We start from the raw sequence: 14,672 nt of genomic DNA on the forward strand, positions 1-14,672 counted from the left end.
TAGTTTACAGCAGAAATAGGCAAGATAGACAAAAGATGAAGAGAATTACAGCAAACTTTACAGCAAACAAAAGCTACAATGAGGAAGAGAATACACTGAAGCCAGGGCAGCTGCCACGATGGAAAAAGTCTCCAGCACACTATGAGGATTGGCAATACTCATTCAGCTGTTAAACACTACAAGTACTGTTGCTCTCCTCTATCTGGGGAAAGTTGTAGGCTGCCTGCACAGGGTCTGATTTTGAGATAACGCACATCCTCAGCTGAACTCCCAATTCTTTAGGTAAAGGAGCAAACTCACATATCTGAACGTTACATTCATGGTTGTTGCAGAGCAAGTACCTCAGGGGACCTCAGGGGAGGGGAAGATGGTTGTTCAATGCATCCAGAAACTAAAGCAATATGCCACTTCCTCAGTGAACATCAAGGATGTCTTTAAAATAGCTCCATTATTATTTTACTGAGTAAAGTGCTCACAGCACATGGGCAAAGAAAGCTCTCTTTCCCTCTGTGGCCTTCGCAGCTCTCCCTGAGCCCCAGTTTTGGGGACAGAGTCACTTCAGCAGGTGAGCCGGAGCACCTTCACAGGACTGGGCATCTCCAGGGCATCCGTGGTTTGAGAGGAGGACACTTACTGGTACCAGGGAGATGCTTCAGGATGCTCTTGACAGGTTCCTTTGGTAGGAGATGAGAGATGACCCCAAGAAGGATATATGTGCTACCTGCTAGTCATTGTTTACTAGCAAACCACGCTCAGACACGTCTTCCTGAACTAGAGGGAGAGTCAGAGTCAAATCAAACTGGTGACTGACAGGAGAGCACAAGCTGTCAGCTGGAAAGCCATGGCACTAACTCCAGCAGAGAATATCTGAATATATTACAATGTATTAGAAGTATTAAAGCACTTCAGCTTGCGTAGTTTAGAAGTTATGAGTACAAAGGGCATTTGCCTTTTAATAATGTTTTTATGAGCTGCCTGAGTGGTTTGCAAGAAGTTCAATATCCACTGCTGCATACCATTACTGATGTGTTTTCTAGAAGACTGCTTGGGAAATACAAGAAAGAAAATGACTGTGATCAAAGTGAAATTACAATACACAATTGCATTTCTGTGAATGCTCCACTCAGCTAATACAAATAAACTGGAAAAAATTGATTCAACAAGATCCATCAGAAAAACAGAACAGTGCTTCCAAAACCATATACCTTACAGATATGCTTTTAAATAATTTTGTGCTTCACTTACGTATTTTATAATGTCAATGTAAATTTGAAAGGATCTGGAAAAGGAAATGGTTTTGAGTTTTTTTTAATTGGTCCTCTTTGTGTGCAGATAATGTCACAAACAAAATATTTTATTCTTGCTCAGAACTAATTTGATCATCCTGAAATATCACAAACTAATGGACTATCTACACTTGCAAAATAAAATTATGCATTTTCAATTGTATTTCCAAATCCTTAAACACCCACTCATTAGTATATCAAATACATTCTCAAATAAGTGCTTTGGCAGGTTAGCATTGTTTTCAGCAAACAATGTTTCCACAATGCATTTCTTGTGCTTTGCTGAAAATGTTCTTGAAAATATAATGATGTTATAAAATCATCAGATTGATGGATTTATATAGTCTGTAGCTTATGTTATCTATTTCTGCTAAGAGGTTGCTAAAAATACTTACATCCCTTCTTGGTCGACCATTCATTGCTTCAGAAGTGGAGAAAGACGCTTTGATCTGCAATGAAGCTTTTCTCACAGAGTTACATTTTTGGTGTGAATCGTAAATAAATACAAAAGTTCATATTCATTCACTGTTTTGGAAGACATTCCAATTTCAGAAGAACTTTGTTAGGATTCTGACTGAGAAGATGTGGAAAAGGCAAAGTCAGTTGATTTTAGCTTTTAAATGAGAGCTGTTTTTTACACTCTTTACACTCATCAATCTCACTGAATTACCTGCAGGGAAAATCTGAATTTCTGGTTTTTCATCTCAAGATATGCAGACCTTTTTTGTCAGGAAAAGAAGCCAGACATTCTGGAAAAACTAATTTCCTTTATGATTTAGCATGTCATGGTTTCAGTTTTGGGCTGGGATTGCAACCTCAACACAGCTGCTGGCTGGATTAGCCCTTAAACCAAAAACCATGTGTCATCCAAAGGATCTTGACACTGGTGGGAAACTTTGACTCCATTTTAGCAAAGCTCTGTGCAGGTCTCAGTGGCTCTGTGTGCCCTCATATTAGCCTCAGATTGAACTCTCTGGGACCTCAGGGAAGGAGGGTGTACATCCAGTGCTATCAGAGAGGTGTGACTTGGCCACACCAACAAACGTGTGAGGCACCAGGTCCATGCTATGCCACAGCCCACAGACACGGTGTTGTGGGTAGCACAGGCACACCCTTTATTTGTATTAGTAACATGCTTTGGGAAAACGGAGCAGCATCATCTCTAAGTCTGGCTGGCAAAACATTGGTCCTGTTTAATGTGTCTTTTCATAAATTACTTTCTTGAAAGCAACCCATTTTTTGGACAAGGTGGAGTGCAAGAAGAACAGTTGGGTTTATATTCCGATCACACTTGGCATTCACGGTGAGGCACAGGGAACTGTGAAGGGCAAGAGGTGAACTCGGGGTTTTCTTTGAGGCCCCAGAGCAAAAGCAGACATTAGGATGGCTGATATTTTGATAACCTTTCCTGTGTCCCACTGGTAGCCCTGAGTATGCTTTGTAGATACACTCAGCAGCCAACAGACTGAACTATGTATTTTTTTACATCAGCAGCAGTCGGCTTTTGCAGCGTCAATTTATGCTGGTTTATAGGAAGGCTTAATTCTTGTTTTGACAGCTACAGAACTGTTCTGTGGTCCTGAAGGACTGATTGTGGTTTTCCTACCTTCAGCCTGTTTCAGACATGCAAATCCTAATGACAGTTGTGCTATGTTTGTTTTTGTTTTTAATAAAAGGTGCTTGGCAGCCAAGCTGTATAATCCTTTGGGTCCAACGTTTCAGCATTAAGAAAGAAAGTGGATTTCTTTCTGAATTGCTTGGAAAACATGTTGCTTCTAAATTATATGGATTTCTGTTTGATTCCCTGCTGAAAGTACAGGCAGGATTGTCATCTGAGAGAGGGGATGCTTATTTTACTGTTACCCTACGTGAGAGCTTGACTTCTGTAGATAAGTGAAGGTAGCTGTCCAGAGTTTTCTACCTGGCTTCTTCATATGCTGGCAGTCAATGTTGAGAGACAGGACTGCACGAGCACGGCGCTGCCAGCAGTATGGCCATAATGACTATGCTTTACTTGGAATCATCGTTTAAGGATCTCATTAACTCCCATTAAAAGACATGACTTTAAACTTTTGACATTAGATGTACAAATACATCATTAACACCTTTTAGTCCATCATTTGTACTGCAGTATTTCTAATTGCAATCAAATGGAAATTATGCTGGAAATAGCTTTTGAAGGCACTAAAAAGCACTGAAACAAAAAGCTACATTAAGAAGGTAGGGATTTTTTCTATTTCTTTCTTGCATTTTGAAGCAGTGATATTTATTTATTATTCTGAGTTAGACTGTCATTGTGCTACCATCAATAAAACATTTCTTCTTTTTCCCATCATTCCAAAGAGCTGTAGGACAAAACACCCAGCATCTCTATGGGGTACTTCCTCACCTGCCAATCTGTAAAGCTCACATTCATGTGTTTTACAGGTTTTCTGTGGCGAGTCGCTTCCTTTATACACGTTGCCTAGCTGGTTAGCAAAATGCTTACAAGGGTTTAACAGGATTTATGGAATTCAGGTCAAAGATATCACATATAGCGCTACAGAGACTTAATTGTTTTAAGACTGAATACTTAGAAGTCCATTTTGGATAAGTTCAGCCCAATTACAAGATTGAGATCCAGACCATATGTAATGAAAACTTCAGCCTGTTCAGGCATTGCCATACACTTAATGGAAAACAGCTCAGTGTACATTTGCATGTCCTACCTCTTCCACATGATGATTTTACAAGGCAATTGTCCAATGAATCTTACCAGTCTGCTTTTGTTCGTGCTATCAGCAAACATCAGGGGAGACAAAGCAGGTACAAAAATGGGAATGAACATTGTTCTACTGTTCTCTAATTGCAAGCCTAAGGTAGGACAAAAATTGAGCTGCAGCATGTGATATCACTGCTTGAACATCATGGGAATCTGATTTACAGTTTGCCACGAGAGAAGGAAGAAGGCTTTATTCTTACCATTCCTACTTAGACTAAAGTATCTACATCAACAATATCTGAGCCTGCTAAAACTCAGGATTGTAAGATGTACAGGTATTCAGTGGCTGTAATGACTAGAATGCCTGAATTACACCAACAGAAAATATTCCCAGGATAATCCACATTTTTAGGATGAGAATAATTATGCAGCTGCTGATGTGACTGAGGTATGAACATGCAGTCCTTAAAACACATGAGGTAAAGAGTTGACAAAAAGGATCAGTAAGGGGGATTCAGAGGAAATAATGAAAGAAACTATCTACAAGATATTAGGGAAAGACAGAATTCAAATGGACTTGTTTGGTACTTGGTATCTTAGAAGGTATATTTCTTTTGGAAAATGCTAGAAGGACAAGCAACACTTGAAATAAATTGTCAATAAATTACATGTGGTGTGATTTCTATGTCCTTTGAGGAGGTATGTCCTTGTTTTCCAGTGCATAGGTAAGACAAGCTGATTCATAGGAGCCTGTCTTCTGTGTTCATGCTGAGGCCAGCCTCCCCTATGCAGTTTTTTCCCCCCCACTGCTTTTATTCTTGCTACCTGTTCTACTTTGCCCAAAGGAGAAAAGGGGAATTAAATTAATGAATTGCATTTGAAATATATTTTTCCAACAGTTAAATAATAGTGATTGAACACTTGTTCTTGCTTAACTTACATATTCAGGCATGCATAAATCATCTGCTTATATACCTAGAGAAGCTTGATTCATATTTCAAAACCTGCAGCCACAGGACTGAATAAAACAAGAACCTTAACTATGGTTTTTGCAGGTTGGCTGTTACCTGTTGTGTAAACAGCAGCTGAAACTCTTTGTCCACTCTTCAAACCCCAGTGTGAAACTATATTCCAATGATTCTATACAGTCTGTTCAGAAAAATTTCTCTCTTTACACAGAACTTCCCACTGAGCAACTGCATACAACAAAATAATGCTTGATCTAGTAGACCACAGTCTCATCTATGTGTAAGTAACACAAGATACTAAGTGGAAACTTTGTCCTAACAATCAGAATTATCATCAACTGCATCTGCACCAGCACATCCACCCTAAGGGGAACTGCCAGTCCCAAACCATGGTATCAGCCGAGGTCAGAAAAAGGAGAGTTTTGAATGGAAATCATTTGCCTTTACTTTCCTGACTGGTTCATGATGCATTCTGATTTTACAAGAAAACAATTCTCCAATCAGTTCTTCACCTTTTCAAGAGGAATCAGGTTTTTTGAATGACTGAAAGCACTACTGATGTGGATGACTTGGTATTATAAGCCAAGTCCTCCTCCTTGCTTCCCCTCTGCTGCATTTGATGTGCTGCTGCTGTTCCAGTTGTCCTGCCCCATTTTGGAGGGTGTCATACTCCCTGGTGCAGCACTGTTGGTCCAGTATAGCCCCCCGTGCTCCTCCAGCTGTATCCCCACAGCAAGGGTGGGGTGAGAAGGAATGGTAGGAAGAGATTTATTAATAAAGGCAAATTAAACAAAACCTTAGTGCCTTTCACAGTGGCAGGGCATGCTAAATTTTAATTCCTAGGGAACTGCTCTTCAGCTCTCTTGTAAGTGCTGTTTCTTAAGAGGTTAACATTCTGCAGTACATGCTTTTCTCAGCCCTTCGTCTTTTAATCTGGATGAGCTTTGGAGCGAGGCTGGAGCCTCGCTGTATCCACTCTTTACAACATCCAGCCTAACAGGGCCTGCCTCATCTCAGGAGGAGGAGTACCTCAGAGCAGAAATGTAAGAAATGCAATAAATAAATAAAATGCTCACCCAGTGCAACAAAATTTCCTCTCACTTCCTATGTGCCAGAAGGAGAAAAAAAGCATCACTTCTGCCACTGAAAAAAATCTTCACAGCCTTAACAGGGGAACAGAACAGGTTTCCTCCTGAAAATTTTCAAGGCGTCTTTGTTTTATCCCTTACGTTTTGTATTCTGCTCCAGGCTGCCAGGCCCGAAGGAGAAACCACACCAGAGCGGCGCAGTACCCGTCGCTGGTGCATGCGGCGAACCTGCCGCCTCACATGTGCTCCAGTGCAAGCGCCGCTGCAAAACAAAGTGCTTGTGGGTGTGCTTGCTGATCCCCCACGAAAGCCTAGCGCACCCCGAATTTTGGCTTGCGCTTCCCCTGACTTTGCCAGGGATTCTCTGGCAGAAAGCTGGGATCCTTGCACCATCTAAGCGCTGCCACCTCTGCTCCACATCAGTGCTTCTAAAAGAGTTAAATTCGGGGTGGACGGGTTGAGGGCAGCCCCTGGGGGTGCCAGCCGTCCCCTGGATCGGCCCCATCTCCAACATCATGCCCAGATGCTCTGCAGTGCTGGAGCAAGGGGCTTTGAACAACCACAAACTGGGACAAACCCACCTGGAGGGATCGTGAAGAGGATGAGTAGCTTATCAAAGGGTGAAAGTGTGCGGGCAGCTCTCGCCCCGGGGCCCTGAGCATCTGGGGTCCATGCCCCATGTGCAGCCCCTCGCTGCACCACGGTGCATGGAGAGGCACCGCACCAGGCCTCTGGGAGATAAGTGTTTTAAGAGCTAAAATATAATCATTTTAAAAGGCATCTTCTAGGTATCTTGCAAGTACCTTGGCCTACAGGTGCTCAGAGCACGTACATAACCTATTTCGCCATCAACTGCTGAATGAGAGCAGAGGGCTGGGTACATTTTCTAGCTAACATGGTCACAAAATTATTTCTAGTGTAGCAAATACTTGCCAAGCCATGTGTGGTGTTTTCAGTGGAAAGCACAAACTAAGGGAAGAACAGGAATAAGGATGTAATGAAATGAGCTGCAGGGGTGTCTGCAGGAGGTAGGGCAGCTTCTCCTGCTCTCTCTCCCCTGTGTCTGTCCTCAAGCCAACCTTCTACTTCAAGAGCCCTAAGTACACTTTAAATTGCTTTCACCCTCAGGTCTGTAACAAAATCAGGTAGGGGGGGTTTACTAACTTTCAAGGCAAGTTCATGGCACTGACTCTTATTAGCTGACAGCACGTCAAGCGTGATACAGCGCAGCAATGGCAGAGCAGTGACGGCTGCCTCATCACTTCAAAAATCACAGACAGGACCTTGTTGCTGTAATAGGGCAGTGAAACCATTTTTGTTTTTAAGGGTCTGTCACTCTGTTGCAGGCAGGTATTAGTAAATTGTTGCTTCTGATTCTTCCAGAGGATGTGCTCTTTGGGGAGTGGTAGGTGGTGGGAATGCACATGGTGAGGTTCAAAAGAAAAGATCTGTGTGAAATGCTCAGCCCTGACAAGGAACTTACACCCCCTGTCTTGCCTTACAAAATGTTGCTGCTGCTGCGGTGCCCTGTGCAGCTTGGTGCTGTCAACAAAGCAGAACAAAACATCCCTCGTTAAAATAGAAACACTCTGTAAGCGACATGAAAAGAGGAATGAAATTTCAGTAAGAGGCACAGCTTCACCAGAAAGTCATGGATCACCACATCCAACTTAATAGGACTGTTCTCATCAGGGGAAAAAATGATCAAACTGCAGCTGAGATAACGTGCAGAGCTTTTTAACCCACCGCAGCTTACCAGCAACCTGCTCTCCACTTCTGACAGAAAAGATTTTCAGCATCTTTAGGGTAAGTGTCTTAAGGGAAGAGTAGTGTCAGCACTAATAATCAAATGATAGAGATATTTTTTTGCAGACTTGCTAGTATGGATTTTTGCCTTAACCTCCTTAGTTGTAACGGAAGAAGTATCCTGAAGTCTGCACAAGGTACATCCCTTTGACAATGCCATAAAGTCTATGAATTTCCATGAACAGATTAACTGGGACAGTTGTAACCTGTCTCTATTCCCATGCTAGATCATTAATTACCTCCATTTGTTTTCTATAATGGACTTCTATCTCTGTGGAGGGTTTTTTGCCATGAAAATTTGTCTCACACAAGAGAAAGCCTGCATTTAGATTTGTCCCTCCAAGGGCAGTGTTTTCTTTTTCACATTTTTGTACTCGTTGGCCATACAAGGCAGCAGCCACCACCCAAGCTGCTGCAATCGCCTCCTGAACCGAGCAGTTCCTCTGCTCAAATGCATAGAGGCAACAGGTGCACTCAGTCATGCCCATAAAAACTCCAAAGAGATTTTACTGAGCATGATGGAGTCTTGGGTAAAATTAGTCTTTAAGGCCCAGGATTTTCACAAGTTGTTTCAGTACCTGCTGTATTTCCCAGCCATATATGCTCTAGCGCTATATTCAGCATGTTTCAGTCCCCCCAAGGAACAGCTTTCTCAGTCATTTGCTTGGTCTTTTTGATAAATACGGTTTAAAAATGCTGCATTTTGAAATGCTGACAGGTTTGTAAAGGCAGATACTAGCTCTGCCTTTGAAGACTGGCTGTGGCCATGGCTGTGACAGGGAGGAGGCAGCACAAGGGTCGCAGACCTGCCCAGTTCATGCGACTCCAAGCTGTGCAAACCCCAACAGGCCGTTTTTCCCTCCCTCTGCAGTCCAGGCAAAGCCATCTTTCCTCCCCCCGTCCCTCTACTTTTCCTTATTATTGAAGTATCTTGGAATTTTTCTTTTAAACTAGATTATAGAAACTCCACCTACCCTCAAGAGCAAACTACTACCATCCCCATCACACTAGTTCTTCTCTTCAGCAAGGAATTATTTGTTTTGTCTGCATCATTTTGTGAATATACATTTGTCTTATGTTAAAAGTCACAAATTATCACTTGCTAGTATTTTTATTTTCTATCAAAAGAGAATATATGTCATTAATTAATTTTCTGCTTATTTTTCTGAGGAATTAAATGAGCCTATAACCACACAGTTGCCTAGCAATGCAGACACAGGACCAGAGCACACACACCACTCCTTGGAGAAAAAAAAAAAAAACAACAAAAAAAAAAACGTATTAAGAAAGCAGTGGCAATGACGAGCTCACACGCAGTTATGAGTGAAGAGTGACTAGCACCATTTTCAGGTACAAACTTGGTGCCATTTGGCCCAGGAACATTAATTAGTGAAAATACACGAGTATCTAATGTGCAAGCCACCAGCTTAATAAGGAGCAGTGAGGATACCACCAGTAATGAGGGCACTGAGGTTTAGAGCGATATATCGGCTACGTTGGTTTCCTGTACCTGACATTTACCACTTAGGACGTCAGCGATGTAAGCCAGTGACACACATCGAGGTGTAGGCTTGCCAAAAGCAACCAGGGAATGTGTGATCTGCTGAGATCACATCACTGAGACCGGGTGACGTCTAAACAGTAACCTCTATTACAGCAATTCAAATTACATGACGAATGAGGATTTCAGGTTACTCCGATTGTGGCTGTAATTGCATCTGAGATGATACGTGGGTGAGGAAGATTCATCTACCAGTGACTAAAGTTCTGCTGGTAATTCATGATCTGTGTATCAGATTTAAAGTGCTGGCACAGTGGGGCTTTGGGTGAAAGGGGGCTTGTAGGCTAAAGCAACGTTGTGAAGGTGTGAAAAACACAAAGTGTAATTATTGTGGCTGTGATGAGCAGTAAGATAACAGAGTAATGAGCGGCACATTCATTGTCTAAATCACGAACAAAGATTTGCACCAGGTATTTGTGGCACTGAAGGGGAGAGGACACAAAGCAAGAAATGGCTAGAAAGGACATTCAGGGCAAGAAGTGCTGCTGATTAGTGGAGCTTACATGTATGTTTAGCACAGGGGTAACCAGTTAGCTGGATAGACAGCGAATAATAATATTTGTGTAACAGAAAACCATGCACAGAAGCAACAGATCAGAGTGTATAGAGCAGGGAGCAGTAGCACAAATTCTTTGTCACAATTTGTAGGTTTGTTGCATTTTTCCTGCATGTTGTCTGATCACCTGCACGAGGTATGTTATTTGTTTGGAGACCATATGTAAAGTAACCTGTGTCCTCATGACAAATCCTCTGAAGTTGTGCAGTTGGGTCAGGCTGAGAGAGTCTGGTCCTTTGAAGAGAAGGGATAAGAAACAGCCTCTGGAGCAGGCAGTAGGGGAACAAAGGAGAAAGAAGTTGGTCTGGTACTTGGTGGGGTCAAAAAGACAGGAGAGATTTCTGAAATCTGCAGAGGGCATGAGGATGTTGTGTGGGAGAACGTTTCTATAATTAGAGGGTATTGAGAAATCTGGCTAATTTGATGCTCGCACACAGCTGGCTGCATCTGTTTTGGCATGCACATGCATGTTGTGCTCAGGGGCACACGCTTGGAGGCAAGTGTGCTGAGACCTTCCAAGCAATTCAGACACTCAGGACAAAGAGCTCTTAAAACGTGCCTCTGGGGGAGAGGAGCTGAGGCTGCCAGCACAAGGAAGCTGTTAAATTTAATCCTCACTGAAAAGCCTCCCCAGTCACCTGAAAAACCTCACTCAAAGGCTTTCAAGGGAAAGACAGTTTCAAGATGTCTTTAAAGCTCTTAAAACTATAGCAATATTGGTAGGTAAGCTGTGCAGTGGGAACAGACCTGTAGCATGGCAAAGATGGAGCTGATATCCACACTGTGCATTTGAGGGGAGGGGTCTACTTCAGGTGAGTAAACCCCACATAGTGCCTCAGCCTGAGCACTGGCTGGCAGATACTTATGGGGTGCATGAGGGGCACCCCTGGGGAGCACCTTCTTGTCGAGCATCAGTTGAAGCGAAGGCTTATTCCCTTTTGGTTTCTCCATCATATGGGACAGTGAAGTGGGGGTCATCTACAGGTTAAAAAACAGACTCCCAATGCAAACTGAAAAGCTGACATGGGCATATGCTGGAAGTGTGCCTCTGGGCCTGCCCAGATTGCTTACATCCAGCAGGCAGCTCCACGCCCCGTGCCCTGGAGACCACCAGGACACTGGCCCATCTCTTGCCTCAACTTCAGGGTGCCCCAGCAAAGCACTCTCCTCATGCATTGGAAGGGGATGGCAAAATGGTGGTGAGAAGGGGGAAATGAAGAGACACTCAAGGTGCTCTCCCTCCCTTTCCTCTAGAGAGAACTGAGATGGGCAGGAGGGAGGGCAGCCCCTGCACCCTGCTCCTCCACAGGGAAGATGAATCCCCATTTACCACCTGCTTGGTGGATGCTCAGACCATCAAAAGCTGGAGGATACCCTGAGGTGAAGCTCTATTGATGTGTATTACTTTGAACCAATGAATATTTAATCACTGGAGAGAGAGAGACTATGAATCAATAATTCAGGAGTAAGTAAAGGGGAAGGGATGGGTTTGAACCACTGCTGGAGGATTGCGTTTCACTTTTTGAAACACTTAAACTTTGCAGTTTCTTCAAAGACCACCTTAACAATATACACCTACAATCTTTTCAATAAAGTCATAAAGCCACTATACTCATCAGAGGATCAATCATCCCTTGCTCCATCACCCTAGTCAAAGAGCAACATTTAACATAAGGTTCCAAATCATGATTTTCAGCTGCTCTGGGTGGGTGTGAGAGCAGAGACCACAAAAGTGCTGGTTGGAGGGGACTTCTGGAGGTCACCTCTGATCCAGCCTCCCTCTGGAGGCAGGGGAAGAGGGAGGAGAGAGAAAGCAGGGTTGGGAAACACTGGGAGGGGAAAGAGAAAATCAGAATTAATTGAACAATAAGGTCATAAAGAGGGAGACAATGTAGCTACATGCAACAAGAATGATATTTCTGCTCTAATTTCATTTTGAACTGATCCTTGAAGAAAAAGAAGAGATAAAGGATTACTGATACAGAAAAAATAATCCTAGTTTTCCAGTGAAGCAAACCAGGTTGCTTCTTCTAAAATATTAAGCTGAGATCTCAGTTTCTGGCTAGAAGTATCTGGAATTTCTATAATTTCAAAGGGCTTATAAGAAACTCATTTTGCCAAACCCATAAGTGTTTACTTGGAAATACTGGTTCAAACTGTTTACTGCTCAAAATATTTGTTTTGAAATTGCTGAAATATCTTGTTTCCAAAAACCTACATTTCAAACCAAAATCTTCTGTTACAGAAGTTAGGATGCCTTTATCACGGTAAATTTTAGAGATGGTTTTCAAATGTGTAAAATGGTGGTATCAAGATGAAACATTTTACCTCACCACTCTAAATGTTTAAAATAATGGTTGAAGTTATTTCTTTGTACTACTTGCTCTTGGCCTGACAAATTGCACAAAATGTTTTCCCAACCTGCTCCTCTCCCTTTGTGGTAATCTGTGCAAGAAAAGCAACATGCTGTGTTACTTGAAGTGGCAGAACACTGGATTGACGCACATTTTCTTCCATGGACAGCACTTAAAACATTTATCCTGTCCTACAGGGAAAGAACCTTTTTATTATCTTGGTTTTAAAGACAAAATTTAGTATCACCCATATGTACAACAGCATCACCAGCTTTTGCAATTCCTTTGTAAAACTTGCATTGCTGTGAGCACTCATTTGTTCAGTAAGAAGCAGAACAAAGGTTGGAAAAATCTCCTTAGATTTACTCACGGGAAAAAAAAAAAAAGAAAAGATGGCCTGAGGTGCATTTATTTTGGTGAATGCAAAAGTGCTGGCATAAGCAGGTTAATTTTAAGCTAACAAGGCAGGATTAGTCATTAAATAATTAAGTTTGTGAACAAAATCCTGACAAAATTTCCTCTATCTTCAGTAGCATTTGGATAACACCCAGGTGCTTTTGCAGGAGACATACTTCTTTTTACAGTGAAAAGAAAGTCAAATTAAAAGGACATTAAAAAGTTCAATATTTGGCACAGCTGGGATCAAGCTGACACACTTAGACACTAACCCACAGCTTCTCCAATGTTATATTTTATCCACACCGCATGGAAAACCTGGGGGCCCTTAGCAGGCGGCGCTGGGCCTGGCACACTGCAGGATCAGGCCCACCGAGCTCTCCCCTCCACATCTCTCATGGACAACCCTGAAATGTTTGGGTGTACGTGGGATTAACACCCACAGGTGGTTTTTTATTCAGCTCTACTCACAAAAAGCGAACTGTTATTTGAGGAGGAATTGATCTCAGTTAATTTTAGGCACCTTTGGTATAGATGCAGCTATAGACCAAAACCTGCATCCAGCCTAGGGTGGACATGACCATCTCAGCTGGTCACCTCACATCCCTTTATAAGCACCAGAGAGGAAAAGGCACTTTAGGGGTGAAGCTCATGCGACCCGTTTGCAATGCCAGCCAGGCTGATCCACGGCCCAGAGGGCAGCGGCAAGTCGTGCTCACGAGAAACCGGCTCTGGGATCCAGCGTTTAGAAGAATCATGCCCTGTCAGTCTGAATGGATTGGCATTAAGCAAACAAATACACAAAACTTTAAATGTTTTCTGAGGCTTTCCCAGCTCCTCTATCATGCTGAGCTGACCAGTCACAGTGGCTGCTGGTACATCCCAAGGGTCATACCTGCCTCTGTGGCTCGCCTGCAGTCATGTGTTTCTTTTAATGTTTTTTCAGTTAATTTTCTTTGCAGATTCATTCACGGGACTCATAAACATAATGACTGACATAATTTGGCGCTACACTGGAGATTTCATGGCTCCTGATATTGTTTGCAGAGTCGTTCGCTACTTCCAGGTATAGAAACCTCATCCTCCCCTGTATTCCCAAGCTTATGTGGATTTGTGTCCTCACAGCAATAATACCTAACAAAAATGCTGCATAGACATTTTTCTAGCATCAGAAGTGCTAAATGCTGAAAGTGTTCAATTGAAGTTGAAAAACTTTTAATTAATCCATATTAAATCTTTTAAATTTTGTGGACAGGATAAAAGAAAAAGACTTTTTTTTTTAGTAAAAGTTTTCAAATATTCCTAGCTCAGTGTTTTCACTGACATTATTTTCTGCAATAAATGTGTCTCAACTGCTGTCTTGTATACCTTCTGCCCCAGGTGGTCCTTCTGTATGCCTCGACTTACGTCCTTGTGTCACTAAGCATAGACCGGTATCATGCCATAGTTTACCCAATGAAGTTCTTGCAAGGAGGTAGGAGAATTTCTGTACCTTTCTATTGCTATGGATATTATTGGATAGTTTTTTAGTTTCAAAATTCTTAACCTCGTTGCCATGAATTATTCATTCCCACTGTAGCAACCTTTGGACTCTGTTACAGTTTTTCAAATGGCAAAGGAGCTGTGGTTTCGAGATTTATTTAAGCTGCACTTAGCCCTCAGCAGTTTTTATAAGCATTGTGTTAGCAAAGAATGAAATGACATTTTAAAAAGTATAGAGGTTTTCATTATCTTCCAGGATTTTGAGAAGGTTATTATAGGCAAAAGCCATCCCTTGTACAACTACACTGACTCTAGGAGCTGCAACAGCTATATTGTCGATTTATTCCCATGAAAAAATAACTTGGATAGAGAGTGTAGTACTGACGATTCATACAACAGTTTGGTAAGAGAACTTCAAAAGCTATAATATATAAGTTTAGATATCTGTTGTTCCTTATAACTTCTTCTATTTGT

At 42.2% G+C, this 14,672-nt stretch overlaps 1 protein-coding gene across 1 annotated transcript in view; it reads left to right on the forward strand.

The window, feature by feature from the left end:
• Positions 1 to 14,672, forward strand: part of NPSR1 (neuropeptide S receptor 1) — a 62,785-nt gene that overhangs the window by 29,925 nt on the left and 18,188 nt on the right. The window contains exons 3-4 of the mRNA XM_032988891.2: positions 13,679 to 13,782; positions 14,097 to 14,190. Of these exons, the coding sequence (XP_032844782.2) occupies positions 13,679 to 13,782; positions 14,097 to 14,190 (198 nt within the window). The remainder of the gene's footprint in view (positions 1 to 13,678; positions 13,783 to 14,096; positions 14,191 to 14,672) is intronic.

The sequence above is a fragment of the Tyto alba genome, unplaced genomic scaffold, assembly GCF_018691265.1.
Source record: "Tyto alba isolate M040663 unplaced genomic scaffold, T.alba_DEE_v4.0 Super-Scaffold_46, whole genome shotgun sequence".
NCBI classification, from domain to species: Eukaryota; Metazoa; Chordata; class Aves; order Strigiformes; family Tytonidae; genus Tyto; species Tyto alba.